Consider the following 21888-nt stretch of genomic DNA (forward strand, 5'->3'; position numbering starts at 1 on the left):
TTTTTTAAGTGAATTAAAAACAGTGAAGAAGAGGACCGGCTCGTGCGGTGCGATGATGACCCCGGCGGTTTTTTTCAGGGGGGGGGGTATGCTGTGGAGTTGGGTGAGCGTTCTGCCATTTTCGCGTTGCTTTTTCGCCCTTGTTCAAGGAAATCGCTTTGCTCGGAACCGAGTGATGGCCGAAAGCATGTGGTGTTTTTTTCCACCGGTTTCGCTTCTAAGTGGCGATACAGAAGCAACCATAACCAAAAACCATCCAAACAAACAAACAAACAAAAAAACCCCCTTCGTTCTGCAGAGTCACCTTTCTGCCAGTCTCACTGTAAACTTCAATACTTTTTTTTTTTTTGAATTTAAATAGCATTAGTCTCACTGTTAGGAGTGGGAGGGTAGAGATCATTTCTTAGGAAAATATCATAACTTGTCTTGCAACTTTTTGTTTCTGCCACTTGTAATAAGAATGTATGTTGCCAACCAGGTTTAGAGAAGTGAAGATAATCTTTCAACATGATTTTTTTTTTGACCCAGAATTAAAATAGGCCGATGGTAAATGTTTTGAAGATTGTAGCTGCTGCTTTATTTTAATAGATTGCAGTTATAGAAGATAGACACCCAGGAGATTTTGCCTTTCACGATGGCTCAGTTTGGAGGACAGAAGAATCCCCCTTGGGCTACTCAGTTTACAGCCACTGCAGTATCTCAGCCAGGTCAGTTTACATATAACATGATGTTTGAACCCTGACATCTAGTAGATTTGGAGATTCCRTAGTTGGGTATGCAGTGAAGAGTGGCTCCATGCCAGCTAACTTATTGATAAATTCTATTGAAAGAGTATATGCTGGATGTTTCTTATGTGATAAAGGTATTAAAGATCACTAATTAAGATTAACTATGTATATTTTCTTGTGTAGGGTAATTAGTAGAATCATAGCTGAATTTTCCTTGAGTATCTTGATCAGTAAAATTAAGTTACTTGTATCCAAAGTTGTGTAAATCGAATTACTTTTCATCAGAATGCACTCGTGGATTAAATAACAATAGCACTAATAAGGCATTACAGATTTTTACGTGGTGCCTGTGTTTCATTCCCAGGGCAGCTTAAATCAATGTTTACAAAATACTTTGCCTTTATTAATGTATTGGGCATGCTTCACATAGTGGAGAGGTCTTTGAGATTTACTTCTTGGGGAAAAGAAGCAATTATGGTTTTTGTGCCAAGTTAGAACTCAAAGATCACTACAACCAGAGGCATTGCCCTGCTGGTCATAGTGTCCTTTATGTTTTAGTTATGTAGTCTTGTTGAATCACAGGCTAGTGTATTTGAAGGCTTAGCTGACTACATCTTGGTATACGTTTCACATGGATTCTTCTGTAATGGAAAAGRTTTTAACACAGCAATGTGAAGCTTACTACACAGTGAATATTGGTACTTCCATTTCCAGTGCTGGGTTACTTTTCTTCTTTTGAATTCGAAGTATTTCCTAWTTTCTGTAGTTCAGTAGTCTAATGCAGAAAGGCTTAGAGAAAGCTGTGGTACTTTGAGGATTCAGGATCTCAAAATATGAGAATGGGAAGTAGCATTATTAAAGAGATGTCTTTCTATAGTGTTGTCCTTTTTGTGGTTGTCTTTTGCATTTTACTCTTGACTGATAGGAAATTGAATGTCATACTTCCTTTGTGAGTATTTTACTTCTGAAGCTTAGCAAAATTTGGGAATRCCTGATGCTCCTTGGAGGGGTGGAGTATGTGTGTGTCTGGGGGGGAAACACAAGTCTTTCTCCAAACTCAGTTTTCTTTACCTAAGTTACTCTTTTTTCCTTTGGATGTTGATCCAGTCTTAATGCAYATCCTCAAGGAACTGGTTTCCTCCCCTCTCCTAACAATAGGTTTCATAGTACTCAGTCCCAGTGTGCCTGTTCCTTGGACAGCTCATCTGCATACCCTGGTACTACTGTCTTTCTATAAAAAAAACTTTAACAAGCTGAAGGAAAAAAGTAGGAATTGTGAACATGGGAGAGACAAACTTTGCTTTTGGTTCCAGTGTCTGATGCAGCAGTAGTTCTCAAGACTGTGCACCAAAAGTGGTGGTGCAAGGCTGAGCTGAGGGCCAACTCCATACTCCATGTCCCTCTTTGGAGAGAAAGCTACTGGAATGCTAAAGGGGARGAGCTGGCAGCCATCTTAGACCTCCCTGAACTAGGACCAGAAGGGGGCTCTGGAGAAGAGGAAGCAGAGGTAGATCACTAGAAACTCACATCTTTTTACACCTTTGCTATACATATGACTCTGCCTTTGATTAGTGTACTTCTCTGCCTTCTTAAATTAAATGAAATGCAAAATTTGATTGGGATAAGGCTAGTCAGCATCAATTGCTCTGAGAGTTTTTTCACCAGCTCAGTGAGGGCAGTATCTCCAGGGATTTTTAGCTGTGCATCTGATACCATAGCACCTGACTTAAAMTGCGTGAGCCATTAAAGACTCATTTGATTGCAGTTTTGCCTTCCTCTTGCARTAGTCCCACCTTTCCTCTTGTTTCTAGCTTCCCTCTTCATGCTACAGTATATTCTCCACAGTTTCTCTGCAAGGCCTCTAGATCTTTGCTTTCGTCTCTGCAGTACCTTCCTTTTGCTACTGCAGTCAATACTCCATTGCTYGTTTGTCATCTTTCTTTTTTTTCCCATCCATGCTGTCCAGTCCCCAGGATTCTGCCACCCAGTTCCTGTTTCAGCACCCATACATGTATTCTGTCCCCTGCTCCTTTATAGGCAATGSTTATTGCTAGTGCATAGGACAGAAGGTAGCTGTTATTTTTAAAATACAGTGTTCCTTGGTCTTGCTGAGAGCTGAAGAGCAGTGTGTACRCCACTCGGCTGCAGCTGAGTAGTCTCCTTTCTGCATGAAGGTATGTCTGTCCTGCCAGGTTACTTGCCTGTTAAGGAGAYGTGCTGTCGGTGCTCAGGCATGTTGAATAGCATGCACTACTTCTCCCTGTGGATAAGCCCAAGAAGTTGTTTTGTAGATTGTGCATTGTGKTAAGCTCTTGTAAGTTTGAATATTTGTAAACTTGATTTTAAAAGCTTGCATGCTTTCCAAAGATTGGTATATTTTAAGAGAATTGGCAAAAAAGTGTATATATATCTTTATGTATGTCTGCTGTCTTTATCCAAGCATCAGGTTCCTTTTTCAAAGCCTCAGATGTTCGCATATGGAGGAGAATGGGTCTCATTTTTTTCATAACACTGGCAGTATATTATATAGCTCTTTCCTAAGTTGTATTCAAGTGATGAACTAGTTTTACTCATCTTTACTGATAATGTTATAAATTCAGTTTTATAATTGCAAAAAGGTAATTTTGGCAGTTTTTTTTCTCACTTTGACTTGCATGATGTCTTGGCAATCCCTGATGAACAAGTAACTCTGCTAGTTAGGGCCTTTAATTAGTAAGGTGCAACAGTGCTACATAGTTCTAGAGTGACATGCATGTGATGAGGGGTTCCTGGAATCTCTTTGAGATAGCTTACTATTTACTTTTGTGCCTCTAGTATTAAAAGGCAGGCAGGTAATTCCAGGTGTCAKTAAAGATCTTTGTATGATGAGAGACTCCTACTTGCAACACAGTGAAATTGTTTCTCAAGACTTTGTCTAATAGTTCCATGCATCGCATGATTAAAAACAGGATAAAGTCCCTGCTATGCTGGTTAAGCATAGTTAAAAGAAGAAATTAAATTAAATGATGCCTGCTACAGAAAATTGAACCCTACATAGATTTTTTTTTTCTTTTGTCAGTGTATCTGTAGACTTAGGATGATGAGTAGTTTCCTCATCCCACCCCTCAAGGAGAAGCCCCTTCTGTTCTCTCAGCTGCTGATTTTCAACATGTCTTTTGGTTTGAATCTCTGTGCTTAGTATGCACCACCTTCAAGATTGATTGTTGCATACTGAAGCCTGTTTYCATAGAACTTTAGTTTTACTCCGAAACCTTTTCTTTAGTAAAAGTAAAGTCTTAGCTGTGCCTAATTCTGATTAATTAGCATTATCTTCTTTATCAAGACTTTGTTGCATTAGAATGAAAGAACTGTGCACCTGATGGGGGAAAAAAAGTCCCTGAAGCTTATTCCTGGTGGCCCATATGAGATCTCTAAAGAAGAGCCGGAGTATAGGACAAGCATGTAGTGAGATGCTTCTCCAAAATACTCCCTGTGGCTCTTCTGGGACTGTGGTTCTCAGATCTACTAGGAAATAGTAGCTGATGCAGTTTGTTGGCTTGCTGTAAAGGGATGTCCTGTAATGATACACTGCCTGGCTTCTGTTGGTGGGATTTTTTTGAGAGAGGATTATATGGCATTTAGATTGCATGTGTGTTACTCTTGAAGAAACTTTTTWAAGGCAATATTACCTTTGAATGACTATCTACTCTCTAAAATTGAATTTGCAGGTCTGAAGGGGAGGGGAAAAGTCAAAATCAAACCAAACAACAACAAAAAGAAGCCAACAACCCCAAACCCACAATTCCTGACAACTGTGAAAAACACTCAAATCCCTGGATAGATACTCCTTTATTATAATCCTAATAAATCTGTATCATTTACCATGAGGATATGTCTATGTTCTTTGAAGATGTTTCCCGTATCTTAAAGGGTCTCTGAATTAAGCATCAAGAGAGACCACTRAATACTCTGTTTTTCTGAAATTGCTGCAACAGAAACTTTTTACCTGGAAGGATGCTGTGGCCTAGGACTTTGATCTGTATTGAAGCCCTTCCCGACTTCAATGTCATGCAGTGTTTGGTGCTAGTGGAAATTGTTTACTAGACTTAATTTGAAGGAAGGTGTTTCTGGCACTGTACTTACTGGGCAGTAATTACAAATCCTAAGAGGCTGTTGTTTGTCACTGAAGATGTTTGCTGGCAGTAGTCATAATACRCAGTCAGATGTCAGTGCTACATGCAGTCAGTTTTTGGCTATGGAATTTTTATTTATTTTTACTAGTATGGCAAACATGATTGTTTATTTTTATCAGAACCGATTTGGTTGATACGTAAATAAAAGATGGTCAGATTAAACTCTTCAAATACTTGAGCCCAAGTCAGTAGGAAGAGGATGTGTCTTTGAAAAACAGTTTGAAAAACATCTGTAGTAATAGATAGTAGTCTGGGGGGTTCTCAACACCCTTCTGACCTTGCTCTTTGTTGGCAGGTTGATATGCAGTGCTGTAGATAACGTGGCAGCCAGTTAATAGTGAAAGCTAAGAAAGTGACAGCAAAATCTTTATTTAAATGGAGCAGGTGGAATAAGAGTAGTAATGTGGGTTGAGAAATGCATGAGAGAGAAATGCTTATGGGTCGGTCCTGCTGGAAGGAAAACTGTCATAATGGCAAGTGTAACCAAAAAGGCAGAGCAGAGTAACCAAAGATCTGGTTTTGGGACCAAGCACATTAATATTTTTCTGAGTATCYTTCCTTCAAAAAGTAGGAGAAGCTCCTGAAACCAGCTTGATGACAATGTTTCCCATCTTCATCACAATACAATATAATATTAGAATCACATGACTGAATAATGATGGCTAGGGTAGTCAAATGGGTTCAAAGGTAATAGCATTAAGTGAATTTGTGTGCCAATAGGAATTTCTGTTCAGCATTTGAGAATAAGAGGAGAAAGATTAACGCACTTGTTATTTGCCTTGAGTGAGCTAGCGAAAGTAATGCAGCCAAGAAAATGGAAGCTGTCCTAGGATGCAGCAGCAAAGCTTTTTTTATTATTATTAGRCTTAAAGAATTGTTTAAAGTGCATTATAYAAGGCAGTGGTGATGTTCCAGATGAAAGTGTGGTTCTAGATGATTGAAAGTATACTTTCAAAGAGGAACTGATAGAGGGAGAAGGAGTAAGGAAGAGGATTAGGGGAATGGAGGGCATGTCATAGGAGAAATAACTGGCTTCTTTAGCTTTCAAAGTGAATCAAGTTTGAATTTTCCAGGGGAAAAAAGGCCTGTAATASTGGAAATACTGTAATATTGCTGTAATATGAAATGCTTACGGATTTCATTATTAAAATAGTATTACCTTCTAGAATGCTTATGTGACAATACTTGATACAGATCATCATCATCATAGTGATTATTTACRCAGTTGCTTACTGATTTTTTTTTTCCCGTGTTTCATTTTGAAATTCCGAGAAGATCGATGCCATCAACTTGTTCKCTAAAAACTGTACTTTACTGGAAAGAATGATGTGGCAGAGGGAGTCATTTYCTTCAGGATCTGTTGAGTTGATAATAGCATCTTTGTATATTTTATGAAGATGGTTACAAACTACAAAGCYGTCTCCTGCTGCCTCCCCAGATCACGAATGACAGCTTCATTTTGGATCAGAAACAATGGCATGTGGAGCACAACTGCTAGAACTGTAAAATYATAAGCAACTTGACAGAAGGAAATCAAACAGTCTGTGTGCCTCTACTGTGGTGTACTAATTCTRACTAAATTTAGAAGAAAAGCTAGCAAGGTTTAATGCTTTATCTTAATTTTTGGCATTGGGCTTATCTACTTTATGAACTTAGGAGTGAAGCATCACATCCTGCTTCCAATCCTGCAACTGCCAGAACCATTATTTATTTAAAGTTACTCTTAGTGCTTACGTGTTTATTCTCTTTTCAGCTGCTCTTGGTGTACAGCAGCCATCATTGCTTGGAGCCTCTCCTACAATATACACCCAGCAGACGGCATTGGCTGCAGCGGGCCTGACTACCCAAACACCAACTAACTATCAGCTAACTCAGACAGCTGCTTTACAGCAGCAAGCTGCAGCTGCAGCAGCTGCATTACAGCAGGTAAGGAAGGAAGTACTTGCTATTGTCTGTGTGAACTGTAATAATACAGACACAGTGATTTTTGTGAGTGTATGTGAAGTTAAAGTATCCAGGAGAAAAGCAAGTGGATAATGTTACCTTTACAGTATAAACCTGAGTTAAAACAGCAGTACTGTAGGTCTAGAGCTATCGATAGTAGTATTAATCTGTGAAGGTGGGAGAATTTCTGCTTAATCTTAGCTGCAGAGAGCATTTCAGGAAAAAGTTCTGCTGCCACTAAACTGAACGTTTATAAAGTTCTGAGCATCTCTGATCACCATATGTTACCTTGATAACATTTCACAAGATTTCATGCTGTATCCTAGGTATTGTTTAAGTGTCAGGTTTAACAAAAATTGCCAAAGTAAATTTTTTATCTAGAAAGAGTAAACCAGATGTCCAGTCTAAAGTCTTAAGAATATTTGTTATAAGGGTAATATATGTTGATAGTATTAGTTGTGTTTTGTAATACAGTTATTAAATGTGAATAGTTYCCATCTAAAACATGCTTAACAGATAACTTGTATTTGGCATTTTGAGGATAATAATACTTCCTGTTTATGAGATTTTGCTTTTATCTGTTTCAGCAATATTCACAACCTCAACAGACTCTCTATAGTGTACAGCAACAGGTTTGTCTGATTCTTTTGTGTACATTGCAAATAACTTTAAAAAATAATGTTGGTTGTGGGTCTTGTAGGATTTGTCTCCAAAATCAACCTTGTATAGGAAATTGTTAAAGAAACTAAGKAATATTTTTTTTATAGTGAAAGAGAACTTGAAGTTAACAAACATGGAGAGATGTATCCAGAATGAGAGCCTGCTTAACTTCGTGCAAACAGGAYATTAAAAATATACCATTCCATGTGTACACGATTCCTGCTAAACTTTGCTCTAAACAGGGCCATGTATTTTAACTGCTGGAGGGATGCTGTCCAAAAAAAGTTCCCTTTTACATATCTTACTGTCATCTTTGAGCTTACCAGATTTTGAAAAAGAAGAAATGAACATGAAAATTACAGGCCTAACCTTCTTCAGCTGCCAAAACTTTTTTGATATTGCTATTACTTTTCAGTTACAAGAAAAAGAGCATTTCYGCTTACTGAATAAACCTGGATCATGTGATCCTAAAATTAACCACATAATCACAATTTTTATGGATATGCAAACTACTGAAATGACCAAACCCCAAAGGACCATTAACTGACTCAGATTAAGCAAAAACTTACTTGTAAAGAGGAGGTAAAATTGTACAGTTTCCTTAAGCACATAAAATTAATTTATAACTTTTTATTTATTTTAAGTTGCAGCAACCTCAGCAGACCATTTTAACCCAGGTTAGTTTGGTTTTATTGTTTGGTCTTCATCCCCAAACACAGATAATGCAAGAGTGCAAACKTTGTGACTTCTTGAATGGCTTAATCTGTAAAATGAACTAATATGAATGGATATTTTATTGGTACAGGTTTATTTTATCCAGATGTTAAAATATGCATTGCCTTGGTTCTAATAACTGAGCAGCATACCCTTTTCCTTGAACTTAAAGGGTATAGGTGTTTAGATTACTTTTTTTGGTTTGAACTTTAGGTGTTCAGTGTTTTGCAGTAAGTAACAAATTAGGAAAATCTTCCTCTCCTTTGAGGAGGAATTTAATTGCCTGTGTTAACAGTATTGCGATATGTGTATATAGACGCTTGAAAAGAATGTTACTGAGCTTGACAGGCATAAAACACGCAGCCATTTAGCACAYTGTAAATTGCTCACATTCTGTTTTCACTTAATCTTCAAAAGTGTTTTTAAAAAAGTATGAAGTAAAAATAGGTTACTTAATTTCATTATATTACTCTGTAAAACTTTTGTTCTGCCTCCTTATTCTGCTTTTGTAAGGCAAGCACATAAATTTTCAAGTTAGAAGAAGGATTCTTGTTAGTCTCAATCCCTTTGCTGACTTTATAACAATACAGTTGGTATGTGAATGGAAAATGATCTCTAAGYATGTATCCCTAGCAAAACTAGGAGCTTATCCCCTCTTCAGACTCATCGCATGGGTAATCTGCAGATAATAACGCAGTCTTCTTTCTCTCTCTTTTTTCCTCCTCTAGACAAAGTATGTATTTTGGGAAAGATGACTTTTTTAAAAAAAAAAAAAAAAAAAAAGATAAGGAAAGCCAGTCTGCGTTTCAAGTAGAAAAAAAGTCATCTTAAAATAGACTTCCATGTTCTGAAAATCTCCATTCAGAATAATTGCTTTGAGGAGATTTTTAAACTCCTGTCTACTTGAGTAAAGGAACTRTTCCTTGTAGGTATGTCAGCAGATTATAAGATTTATAGGGTTTGCTTTATTTTGCTTACAGCCAGCTGTTGCACTGCCTACCAGTCTTAGCTTGTCTACTCCTCARCCAGCAGCCCAGATAACTGTTTCTTATCCAGCACCTCGGTCAAGTCAGCAGCAAACTCAACCACAAAAGCAGCGTGTCTTCACTGGGGTAGTTACTAARCTACATGATACATTTGGTTTTGTGGATGAAGATGTCTTTTTCCAGCTGAGGTAAGGCGTAAATACTTGCTTGCAGATGTATTCTCTGATACTAAATAAAAGGTTTTAGATTATTGCAGTMTAATTCTGTGGTTCCAGTAGTAATGTCTGCAGTCAGTATTGTTTTTCTATGAACACTGAAAGTCAGATGGTTGAGTAAATTAATAGCTTCTAGATCTAAGTTTCTTACATAAATTTTCTTCATGTAAAAGCCAAAACTAGGAGACTGAGAAGATACTAAGTTCTTATATTATAAAAATTAAAGCGTTTGTGATGGGGAAATGCATATAATTCTCTATCTGTGTGTGTTTATCCAGTACAATCTGGGAACTTATAATCTTGGACCAAAGACAGGAATTAAATTCCTGTACATATTTCTATCTGAAGTAGATAGTGGTTTCAYTGAATCAGGGGGTAGATGCTGTTTCTGTAAGCTTTTTCTTATGAACTACCACTACTTCCCCCAACTTCAAACATAACTTTCAAATATAAAACTACTTCTGTAGGTTAGCAAGACTCTCACAATACGCTTTTTGCAATATTTGCAGTGCTGTTAAAGGAAAGACACCWCAGGTGGGCGACAGAGTTTTGGTAGAAGCTACCTATAATCCTAACATGCCGTTCAAATGGAATGCACAAAGGATCCAGACACTTCCAAATCAGGTATTGATGGTTACTCGGTCTAACTTATACTAGACTACTTGCAGTTTAAATTCTTTCAYAGCTTGTTTCCTCTTCTTCTGTTAGAACCAGACCCAAGCTCAGCCTTTACTCAAGACACCTCCAGCAGTACTTCAGCCCATTGCACAGCAGACTGCATTCAGTGTTCAGGCACAGCCGCAGCCGCAGTCTTTGTTGCAGGCACAGATATCAGCTGCTTCAATCACACCTTTGCTTCAGACACAGCCTCAGCCGTTACTGCAGCAGCCGCAGCAGAAAGGTGCTCCTTCAGTTTACAAAGTTTTTCTCCCTGTGCTTAGTGTGATGTTTTCAGAAGACTGAAGTAACAAGGGAAGTTATGTGACTAGGGTCCTATAGAAGGGGAGGATCAYTGACTGTCTGAATACAGTTGTGGGAAGTTAGATACGCAAATCGTGTTACCTGTAATAGCTCAAGAATCACCTGGTTAGTGAACTTCCTGTGGCCTCCTGTTATTCTCGTAGGATTTCATAATTTGAAAACAAAATTGTGTATTTTTATTTTTTCTGAGAGTTTAACAGACAAGTTGAGGAGTTGAAAATGTTAGTTGGTGTAATTCTTCAGCATCTTTTGGAGTGTTCATCAAGATTGAGTTTCCCACAGTGCTATTCTTAAAAATGTATTATTTCTATTAGTTTTTTTTTTATTTTAGCCAAGTTGGTGTTTAGGGGAATGGGTGCTGCTGAACATGACAAATTAAAACCTAAAGTGGTTGTGTCACTTGCTTTTTGTGTGCCTGAAGAATAAGCAGTAGGATTAATAAGACCTACAGTACTCCTTACCTACAAGAAAAGTAAGGGGAGAGGTTCTTAAACTACCACCTGAGCAAAGCTGTTCTGAATAAATGCTTATTACAATCTAATTGGTCCTAGGTTCAGCAGTATTTAGTAACGTTTCCTCCATATACAGTTAGTCAGTTAAATGTTTACTGTCTTAAGACAAAAAGTATGTTTTGGGGGATTAATGCAGTCATGTAATCTACTGATTCAAGAGTAATTTTTACAAAGAAGCTGGTTGTTTTTACCTATTAGCAGCCTCAAAAATAAATTTTAGGTTTTCTTTAGCTCAATTCGTATGTAGTATATCTGTCTTCAAACAATTATATTTCCCATAAAGAGTTAGATATTTATGATTATAACTTCTTGCTGTAAGAAGGCAATAACTTTTTAGATTTTATTATTTCCATCTTCAGATACTTCAAACAAATTTCACTTATTTTAAAAGAAATTAGAAAAGTGTTTATGTTTTTATCAGGAAGAGTGTAGGGCTCTGTTTGCTGCAGGTGGGCTAGATTTATTTGCTAGTGATTTATTTGCTGCTTAACAGCTGTTTCACTGGTATCTTTCAAAACCACTGTAAAGTCAATCMTTTTAATTATATGGAGTAGACAGTTGCCCCCTGCTATGTATTAATCTTTTAAATTTTTGTTTCAGCTGGCTTGTTACAGCCTCCTGTTCGTATAGTTTCACAGCCTCAACCAGCTCGAAGATTAGACCCACCGTCCAGGTTCTCTGGGAGGAATGACAGAGGAGGAGATGCTATGCCAAACCGAAAAGATGACAGGAGGTACGTTATTGACGTCAGATCTCTATAGAAAGCTTTGATTATTATTTAGTCTTCTAACAGAGCTGAGCTTTTTGCTCCAAATTAAGTCAGTGATACAGGCAGTTTTACCAGTAGGTACTGGTAAAGAGTTCTTGTCTGTCTGTAGCAAAGAGCTACATATTTAGTTTCTCTTTTAAAGAAGAGACAATGTACTGAAACAAATTACTCAGAACTTCTCATTTTCATTTATGAATCATCTGTGACAGTTCTAGCTTTTATTGTGCTGTAACGTTCTAGAAAGCTTTTTTTGTTACTAGCTTGCAAAAAATATGTACATCTTGTATGCGTTTTTAAGTCGTGAAAGAGAACGAGAGAGACGTAGGTCCCGGGAAAGATCACCCCAAAGAAAACGCTCCAGAGAGAGATCACCTCGACGAGAAAGGGAGAGATCGCCTCGAAGGCCGCGACGTGTTGTTCCACGTTACACGGTTCAGTTTTCCAAGTTTTCATTGGACTGGTATGTTTGTTATGCCAGATTTTTACTTAGAAGATCTCATTTTATTAGGGGATACAGATTACTGTGAGCAGTGCCAACACAAATGTGTAGTGAATGTTAGGTAATGATCTGAACTTCGAAGAAAAATCAAATATGTAAATGACAGAGAAGCTTACAATAAATTTACTAGGTTCTTTCTTATCTTTGAGTGCTTCTGCAAAATACTTTCATTATCCTGTTTATTAAATATTCCCTAATACGTCGACACCTTAACTAAAGAGTGTTTAGTAGTTAGTCATTTTCAGACTTCGGTAATTTATACGTGACTCTTTAAATGATCAAAATTATCAAGTATTTTAAGTCTTCTATGCGTGGCTCTTCACAGCTTCACATGTAGTTCCTGGTCTAAAGATTTTACAGTTTGAAATAGTTCTCTTCAAGTTTAGGTATAAGATGGTTGTATTTCCAGTGAATATTCCTCTTAATGCTGTGCTTTTCTTGTTTTCTTTAATTGCTATATCTTTCAAAAATGTTGTTTATTTCAGCCGTAGCTGTGATATGATGGAACTGAGGCGGCGTTACCAGAACTTGTATATCCCGAGTGATTTCTTTGATGCTCAGTTTACATGGGTGGATGCTTTTCCTATGTCTAGACCATTTCAGCTCGGAAACTACTGTAATTTCTACGTAATGCATAGAGAAGTAGATCCTATAGATAAAAATGCTGCTGTCCTTGATCCACCTGATGCTGATCATCTGTACAGTGCAAAGGTTTGTGCAGCCTCCTGTATTACRATTTTTTTCTACCTATAAGGCAAAAAGCTGGTTACAACTAAGCTGAAAATATGCTACAATGATCTAACAAAAATAGCATTTTAAACTTTTCAATAGAATTTGAGGAATCATGATTGAAATTTGGTTTGTTTCTCTGTTGCATCTTCTTTGTACTGAGGTTTCTTTTGCATTCACTGCACCATGTTACACTAATCTAATCATAGGCAAGAAAGCCAGCTCCTGCAGGGTCTGAGTGTAGTCCTGAGGCAGTATGTGCTGAACAGTTAATGTAGCCCTTCCCTTCTTCCCCCTTCAGTTTTTGTTCTCACATTTAGTGATGTTTTGTTTACTCCCTTCAAATTCATCGCAGTCTTTAGTATCCTGATGAAAATATATCAAGCATGTTAAGCTATCCAAATATATAATTTTGTATCAAGGGCCATAATGAAGCATAAAGGACCTCAGTGTAAAAAGTCTTCTAAAAACTGTGCCATTTGAAAGCTTTTGGAGTATAATACGTCTGAGATTTCTAGGTCAATCTGTTTTTTAAAAGTATTTAACATCAAAGATATGTTTAGAAACAAAGCTGCCTTTAATCTGTTCGAAAGATTTACTTCTTGCCTTCTGCCTGTAAAAATTTTGAAGCTGTGGCTCAAGTATGATATATACTGCTTTATTCGATCTAGCAAGAACTCTCTGAAAGTTAAGCTTCAAAGTATCTTCATTAATGGAGGAGTAGCATGCCCGTTTCATAAGAGTAAGCTGGTCAGGTTAGAAAGCAACTTTATTAGATTTGGCTAGACTAACGGAGTGCTAAGAAGAGACTGAGGTGTGGTAGGCCAGTAACTGGCCTTGTAATTGTGGCAAAATGGAAGAAGTCAGTGGCTGAAACCAGAAATGTACTCACTGTGCTTCTTTATTTAGTACATTCAGTGATAATGTGCTTAGTAGTATCGTAGTTTTGCATGCTGCTTTTATATACTTTCAGTCCATTGTTATATAAGATCATACATTGCATTTATCTGGAATGGTGAGGGAGGGAAAGAGATCTTTCTGACTAGCATTTTAAGCCTCAGTTCTACAACTGTGTTCTTAACCTTTGAATACGCTGGTTTATGTGGCCTTAAGGAGAAGTACTGGTATGTAAGTGCTTGCAAGTTGTGGGCTTTGTTTACCAGTCATAATGGGAGACCTTCACAAGACTGATCTGACTTACACAACAGGTGATGTTGATGGCTAGTCCTAGTATGGAGGATCTCTATCATAAGTCATGTGCTCTGGCTGAAGATCCCCAAGAACTTCGTGATGGATTTCAGCATCCTGCTAGACTTGTAAAGGTAAATATGCTTCGGTRCCAGATACTCGTGGCAATAAAGGTTGGTTACAAGCTTTAAAATACCTCTTGATAAGGAAGGAGTTTGTAGGCTAAATGACAGCTTCATTTTTCCTCTGAGGAGATCTAGTTTGTATGTCACTTTTATCATCATTGCTTTCATATTTACTGCTTTTTTCAGCTTAGTCAAACTATGGATATTTAGATAAATCTATTGTAGGCTTGCAAGCATACAGACTGTAAGAGCTCAGCTGTGAAGAAAATACAAATGAAGCAACAGTTAAGTAACTATCATGTTGATTGAAATTTAGCCATTTCATTACAATGAACAAACTGTTGTAATTTCAGTGTTTAGTGTTTCAAGACAACGCATTTGTTGTTTTCCTAATTAATCATCTTAAAGCAAGTGGAAGTACTTGAACTTACAGATCTGATAACGCTTCTGTGGTTTTATCTTTTGTAGCTTTGCTTTTTATCACTTTTAAGCAGGAACATCTATACATGTATCTGCTAGAATTAAAATGCTATTTGAATTAATATGTTTGTCTCTTCTGTTAAAAACCTTGTAATTGCAAAAGAATAAGCCTATACACATAAAGAAACTGGATGGAAAGTCTTGCAGAACAAGAATGAGTGATGATGTTTTAAACCTATTCCATTTCTGAAATACTCTGTGGAAAAAAAATAACTGAACTCTTTCTTGACTGACTTTTGTTTTCAAATTTCAAAATAATGTAATAGTTTAGTGGTGAATTTCAGTGTGTGTGCTATTAAATGTTTTTTACGCTTTGGGAAAGTGACTTTTTACCCCCTAGCAGGGGAACATTCAGAAGACTCTTTTTGTCTAGTTTTTAGTGGGTATGAAAGGCAAAGATGAAGCTATGGCTATTGGAGGACACTGGTCCCCATCACTGGATGGACCTGATCCAGAAAAGGACCCTTCGGTGCTGATAAAGACGGCTATTCGTTGTTGCAAGGCTCTTACAGGGATTGACTTAAGTGTGTGCACACAATGGTAAGTACTGTGCTGCAAAACCAAGTACACTGTAGAGATACTTGTCTATTATAAAAGCTTTTAAAAACAGTGAAAACACCTTTTCTTTGTCAGCTGCTTGTGGTAGAGCAGGTAAACTACACAGAGGATGTTCTGTTTTGTAATAAGCTTGATTGGTGCCAACTGTGCTGAATAATGCATTAAGAACTAATTAAAAACTCTGAATTTATTTTGACATGTTACTCTGTAATTTTTTCAATGAACGTATGTTGAAAATATTTTTTGTTTTGTGCATAGCTGGAGAAGATCGTCAAGAGAACTTCATTTCATTGTTCTTTTGTTATAAATAATTAGCTGTTGGTTATAGCCATATTTTCTCTTGATAAGTATTTRTCCTGTGTCAACACTTCCTGCAGTTCTACTAATGCAAGCAAAATATATTGTATGCTAAATTTGAAGTGCTTCAACTCTTCATTTGCACATTAAACCTACTTGTGCTGTAGAACAAGTTACATCAAAGAGCTTGTAATTGATTCCTCTTTTAAATTGTGATAGATTGTACAAATGTGCCAAAAGAGAAAATATGGCTTCCATAATTTTTTTCTTTAGATAAACTTCAAGGTCTTGCAGCAAAGTTTCTTTGCTTGATGTGCTACAAGTGATCTAGGCTCTTTAAAATGTATTGTAGAATTTTTTTTCCAACATGCTTCTTCCCTTGCAACAGGTACCGTTTTGCAGAGATTCGCTACCATCGCCCTGAGGAGACCCACAAGGGGCGTACAGTTCCAGCTCATGTGGAGACAGTGGTTTTATTTTTCCCGGATGTTTGGCATTGCCTTCCCACCCGCTCAGAGTGGGAAACCCTCTCCCGAGGATACAAGCAGCAGCTGGTCGAGAAGCTTCAGGGTGAACGCAAGGAGGCTGATGGAGAACAGGCACTGAACGCTAATCCCTTTTTCTATTTCTGCTTCTCACAGGCACAGGAACACAGGCACAAAATGCACACCACATACTACACAACATACATACATAGGAGGAACATAACTGGTAACAATGACTGGTAAACCAGCTTTCAGCAGTGTAGTGAATGTTGTTTTTTATTTTTATTTCAGCTAGTATACTAATTTAAAATGTGTGTGCTGATAACACAAATGGAATTAAATTGTGCTTATGATGCGCAGAAAACTTTTATCGTAGAAGTAGTTGCTGGAATCTGGGACCAGTTGTTGAGTGAGATGCAGTTTATGAATAGCTGTCTCTAAACATTTTGCCATTTTCTAAAATTTCTAAATTGTCTCTTGTGGCCAGTTCTAATTGTGATACTTGAAATTGAACAAATGTTAGTCTGAAAAATCTGAATTTCAGGCCATGTGACTGATCAGCATCTTGGAATAAGGGAAAGTCTGACTGAACAAAGAGTAACTTTGGGGTTCTAAAATTTGGGGGAAGATCACACACTGTGTGGTTAATGGAGACCAGCAGTGTCTGTGTAACCCCAATATTCTTTGTGGTGTTGCTTATCACCCTTTTGTGTTCCACAGATCTGGCTTGTATTGGCTGAGTGGCACTGTGATAATTTATAAAGTGGTAGAATGTATGCGTGAACTTGTTTAAATGATAACTTTAGGAGAAGACTATCTGAAACAGTTGTGACCTTGCACAGATCAGCAACAGAATTTAAAAAGTAAATGAAAGGCTTTCAAGCTTTCTGAATGATAATTTTTTAATTTTATTTGTCAGGATGAAGAGGAAAAGGATGATGGAGAAGCTAAAGAGATCTCTACGCCTACACACTGGTCTAAACTGGATCCAAAAACRATGAAGGTAATTACTTTTTTGATTCAACTGCACATGTTCATTTTTAAGGCAGGATCCAAAATACAGTTTTATTTCCCTTGACTGCAGAAGAGTGTTCGTTAGTGTTTTATCTTCTTTACTAATTTTATAGGTAAGCGACTTAGATGTGGCATTGCAGTATGCAAATGTGACTTCTGATTTAAATAAGCAAATACAGCTAACAAACTCTTTTGAGCTTTTGAGCTTTGTACAACTTAAGTCTATCACATATGATACAGCTTTTTTTTTTTTAACTGGAAAATGAAAGTTCTGCAGTAATCTGGCCATATCTACTTAAATGCAAAAATGTGGGGTCTAAAATAATTTAATATTAGTTTAAAAAGACAATAATTATGCAAAAATGTATGCTAGGAGACATATTAAAAAGCTTCCTTGAAAGGAGTAATAGTATTAAATCACCAAATCCTTTCCCTGCCCTAGTGAAAAGCCCTTCAAAAATCAGATTCTTTGAGAAGAACACAACTTTAAATATACTATATCAGTAAATACTACTTTTTCAGAACTGATTTAAAAAAAATACAGTTGACTTTCAGTGCTCTTACTTAATTTTTACTTCACCTTTTCTGCTAATTGCAGATGTTTTGCAGTGTCACTGGTTGATACYACTTACAGAGCTTTTATTTACCAGGTAAATGACCTTCGCAAAGAATTAGAAAGTCGAACCCTTAGCTCTAAAGGACTGAAATCTCAGCTGATAGCTCGACTGACAAAGCAGCTGAAAGTAGAGGAACAAAAAGAAGAGCAAAAGGAGCTAGAGAAGTCTGAGAAAGAAGAGGAAGAGGAGGAGGATAGGAAGTCTGAAGATGACAAAGAGGTTAGGTTTTGGACATGTTTGGTTTAATTATTATTGAATACATAGTATCTTACATATAAAAAATTGTTTAAATAAATATAAAAAGCACAGGATTTATTCCTAGTTGTATTGAGATTTTTGTAGTTCTTAGCTGACTAGACTGGGAACATTTTCTATAACCTGAACTGCTGAATTGGGGTGAAATATTGAATATCAACAAAGTCAACTGAAATGTGCAATTGTAAGGATGTCTGAATTAATACCAGACTGTAAATGTATTAAAAAAAAAAACAAAACAAAACCCCCCCAACAAAACTACACTTACTGTGAATAGATGAACACATTTAACAAGATGAACTTTTTAAACTTTTATGAAAAGCAGCTGCTTAATTGTATTAGCATTTAGCAGCATACAAGCCTTAGTGAATTACCAAAGTGTGGTTTTGGGGGTTGTTTTGTGTATTTTGTTTGGTTTTAGTCTGTGAAAGGTTATACTGACTCAACCAGTTCAATTACTTTGTGTGGCTAATTGTTTGCATAGGTTTATCTTTATTATGAAACTTTAATTTTCACTCTTGATAAACTCCCTATGTACTGAAAGGCAGGGTTTTTATTGTTGTTTTTCCCCTTACGTTTTGCAGTTAGTAGTTTCAATGCTTTTTGGTGTTTGCTTGCTATATTATGAAGATAAAATACATGCAATAAGGTTGAAGCCAACTGCAGAAAAGGGGCATGAATGTACAGACAAGTTATTGTGTGTTTTAAACTTGCCTTTTGTGTCATCTTACCTGCTAATCATCATGACTGAATTTGAAATTTTATYTGCTTGTGTAAGCCTTTCCTTTGGTGAGAGAGCAAAGGCCATGTGTTTGCTATTTTTGTGAACTGCCACATTCTCCTGCAGCTTAGATGGGCTGCACTATCTTGGGGTTCTTTGCCACAGTGTCCCTGCAAGTAGGGAGGTTTGTTTTGTGCTTGCTTTCTTAAAAAACCAAACAAACAAGAAAACTCCTACTTTATAATACACACATTCTCTAACACTTAAGACTCCCGTCTCGGTAGGTAATCAGTAAGCTGCTTGATGTATTACTTTTTTTTAGCCTTTTGTTTCATTTGCATCAGCTGCATCTATAAAGGTTCTATTTCTCATGACCAAAAGAGCTGAGTGAGTTTTCATCTAGTAATTGTTAAAACTATGTTGAACATAYCTGTGGGAAACTGATGCAAGAAGCCTTTACTGTTCCTATCTTAAGAYAAAGTAAGATTTCCCTGCACATCTCACAAAACACCTCGAACAGAAAAGAGCCCTTGACCCCCTTGCTAGCTTGTATACTGGATCTTGAAATGAATTAGTTTGGCTCCCTTCTCTATCAAGTAAGCACACTGCGCTTAGCCCGATAAGATAGCTGGAAGGTGCTTGTTGCTGCTTGGGTTAAACCACAATGCACGCCCCAGTTTGTGCTGCTCAGATTGCTAGTCTTTTTAGGTGTGGCAGTGGACGCAGTACGTGTTCTAGAAATTCTGACCACATAAGTTGCCTGTCATCTGCACTGTGTTCAGCAGCTTAGGCTTTCCCTCACTCTCTTCAAAAGAGTGAGTCCTTAAAGCTAATACATAGGCTGAAATTTCACCTCTGGAATATGATGTGTGGGGTTTTTTTGTTTTTGTTTTTTTCCTCTCTCTCTTCTAGGAAGAGGAAAGAAAGCGACAAGAGGAAATGGAACGTCAACGGCGAGAGAGGAGATATATCTTGCCTGATGAGCCAGCGATCATTGTACATCCTAACTGGGCAGCAAAGAGTGGAAAGTTTGATTGCAGCATTATGTCTCTTAGTGTTCTTCTGGACTATAGATTGGAAGATAATAAAGAGCATTCCTTTGAGGTATTTCAGTCATGGTACTCTATTAAAGCAACTTTTTAGTGAGTTATATGTTGTAGTGTTGCATTGAGGAAAAAGCTGATGCCTTCCAGTTGAATATATTAAGCTTCTAATTCAACCACTTTTTGGTTCTTTTAATTCTGCATGGTAACTGCTCTTTTCTTAAATTCTAGCAGTATATGATAGCGTGGCAAAATAAAACCTAAGTAAATTTTTTTAATGCAATACAGATTTAAAAAAAAAAAAGCCTAGCCTTTGATACATAGCTTAGAACAGCAGTTTTGTCACTGCAAGACACCCAGGAGAAATGTGCAAGCTTTCACATACAGAAATGAGTTTATAATTTATATAGTAAAATGGGTGCTAGTTTAGGTCGTAAAAACTACAGTACAAGAAAGAAGCATTTTATAAAGTTCTTTAAGGTATCTGTGTTCAAACCAGAWAAAATTTTATTGAGGATCAGACTTGTTACTGATGTGATGAAAACTTGGTAAGACAGCAATTCCTAGCTATTTAATTTTAAGTGTTACAAATGTGTAATATAGATATAGTCTAAAAAAATCTTTTCATTATCTCCTTTTCATTCCTCTTTGTATACAGGTTTCGTTGTTTGCAGAACTCTTTAATGAAATGCTTCAAAGGGATTTTGGTGTTAGAATTTACAAGGCCCTGGTTTCCCTCCCAGAGAGGGAGGACAAAAAAGACAAAAAAGGCAAAAAAGATGAGAGAAAAGAAAAAAAGGAAGAAAAAGATGATGAAAATGATGAACCAAAACCCAAGAGGAGAAAATCTGGAGATGACAAAGATAAAAAAGAAGACAGAGATGAAAAGAAGGTCTGCAGCTAGCTCACATAAACTACTATCCTGCATGGATCAAGATTAAACTGTTTTCTGGGTTTTTCACTGTTATTTTCTAAAGCTATTTCTGTCATGTTACTTTGTGACTCATTAATCTATTTAAATATGCTTCTGTCATAGTCATTAAAAAAWTTATAGGTTTAATTTATTTTAGGATATTTTAACTAACATGTATCACTTAAGGCTTGTAGATACTTTTTTAATTTGGTGACTGAATATGAACATAATCAAATTTTGAATGAATRTAGTGAGACAAACTTTTGCTTTTTTAGTTCTGGCTTGATTCATTTTTGTTTCAGAGGGAAGATAAAAGGAAAGATGATTCTAAAGATGAAGAGGAAACAGAAGATGATAATAATCAAGAAGAATATGATCCAATGGAGGCAGAAGATGTTGAAGATGAAGATGAAGGTAAGATAAGTCTTTTTATTGCCATTGAATATTCTTTCAAAGTGGAGAATGCACTAGAACTAGAAATCTAAAATTTCATTATTAGACTACTAATCTTATTGAATTAATTCTGATCAGATCTGCTTAAGATTGCTTAAGATTTAAGTGCCTTTTATGCTAGGCGTTGTRTGAATATAGTTTATATAAACTGTAGCTGTAGTATGCAAAGTAAGGCATGTATATAGAAGTGGTTTTATTTTTTTCAGAATGCAGACCACTCGCAACTCCCATTGAAGTCAGTAGGAGATGTGAGTATTCAGCACCTCTGAAAAACCAAGCCACTTTTTAAGTGCCTGACTTTCTATTCCTAATGTCGTCCTGTTTTTATTAGGCTAGAATGTAGAGTGTGGGACTCTTCTTAAATGATGCTGTGAGGAGTTGGTTTGTGTTTGGGTGGAGTTCTGTTTGCCCAAGGAAATGGGAAAAGGGGCTGGGGAACTTTGCTGTCTCCAAGGAGCAGCAATTCCCCTTTTTCCCTGCTCAGAGATGCAGGAACGACTAAAGATATGTTGTGGGATTTTTAGTTTGTACTTTTTTTGGGGGGGGGCAGTTTTTGCTGGAGATGTGGTTTTAAACTGCTTAGTTGCAGTCCCATCATTTCTAGCTAATGTTTTCAGCGGTGTTTTTAGCAAAGTGCTGCACCAACCTTAAAAACTTGGTGCTCTGGTTTCCAAATAACTCTTRTTTGCTTATTATCTGGCCCCTACGCGAGTTCTGTGGGCTATTCTCTTCTGTACAAGTGCTGCTCTTTCCCATAAGCTGTCCTTGTGCCATTTCCAGTCAGAGTTGGTGAGAATATATCCAGCATGCCATGGAGGTACATGAAAAAG

The 21888-nt window shown here is 36.9% G+C and overlaps 1 protein-coding gene and 1 non-coding gene across 6 annotated transcripts in view; both read left to right on the forward strand.

Annotated features, from left to right (window-relative positions):
* CCAR1 (cell division cycle and apoptosis regulator 1) overlaps window positions 1-21888 on the forward strand; it is a 28656-nt gene that overhangs the window by 582 nt on the left and 6186 nt on the right. Inside the window, exons 2-20 of one of the 5 annotated variants that reach the window (XM_085305549.1) lie at window positions 589-707; window positions 6654-6826; window positions 7432-7476; window positions 8149-8181; window positions 9199-9392; window positions 9929-10043; window positions 10128-10320; window positions 11513-11645; window positions 11980-12141; window positions 12666-12891; window positions 14118-14231; window positions 15076-15242; window positions 15946-16156; window positions 16962-17045; window positions 17707-17892; window positions 19562-19753; window positions 20351-20584; window positions 20908-21019; window positions 21265-21306. In XM_085305549.1, the coding sequence (XP_085161675.1) occupies window positions 635-707; window positions 6654-6826; window positions 7432-7476; window positions 8149-8181; window positions 9199-9392; window positions 9929-10043; window positions 10128-10320; window positions 11513-11645; window positions 11980-12141; window positions 12666-12891; window positions 14118-14231; window positions 15076-15242; window positions 15946-16156; window positions 16962-17045; window positions 17707-17892; window positions 19562-19753; window positions 20351-20584; window positions 20908-21019; window positions 21265-21306 (2689 nt within the window). In that variant the 5' untranslated portion in view covers window positions 589-634. Of the gene's footprint in view, window positions 1-586; window positions 708-6653; window positions 6827-7431; window positions 7477-8148; window positions 8182-9198; window positions 9393-9928; window positions 10044-10127; window positions 10321-11512; window positions 11646-11979; window positions 12142-12665; window positions 12892-14117; window positions 14232-15075; window positions 15243-15945; window positions 16157-16961; window positions 17046-17706; window positions 17893-19561; window positions 19754-20350; window positions 20585-20907; window positions 21020-21264; window positions 21307-21888 lie in introns of all 5 variants that reach the window. The other 4 variants (XM_085305548.1, XM_085305550.1, XM_085305552.1 and 1 more) reach the window with 4 other exon arrangements.
* LOC146595508 (small nucleolar RNA SNORD98) lies at window positions 14859-14923 on the forward strand. Its single transcript, XR_014895927.1, has one exon. It is a non-coding gene; the product is annotated as a small nucleolar RNA SNORD98 (small nucleolar RNA).

Source organism: Rhea americana, unplaced genomic scaffold, assembly GCF_003343005.1.
Source record: "Rhea americana isolate MKP2758 unplaced genomic scaffold, rheAme1 scaffold_222, whole genome shotgun sequence".
In the NCBI taxonomy this organism is placed as follows: Eukaryota; Metazoa; Chordata; class Aves; order Rheiformes; family Rheidae; genus Rhea; species Rhea americana.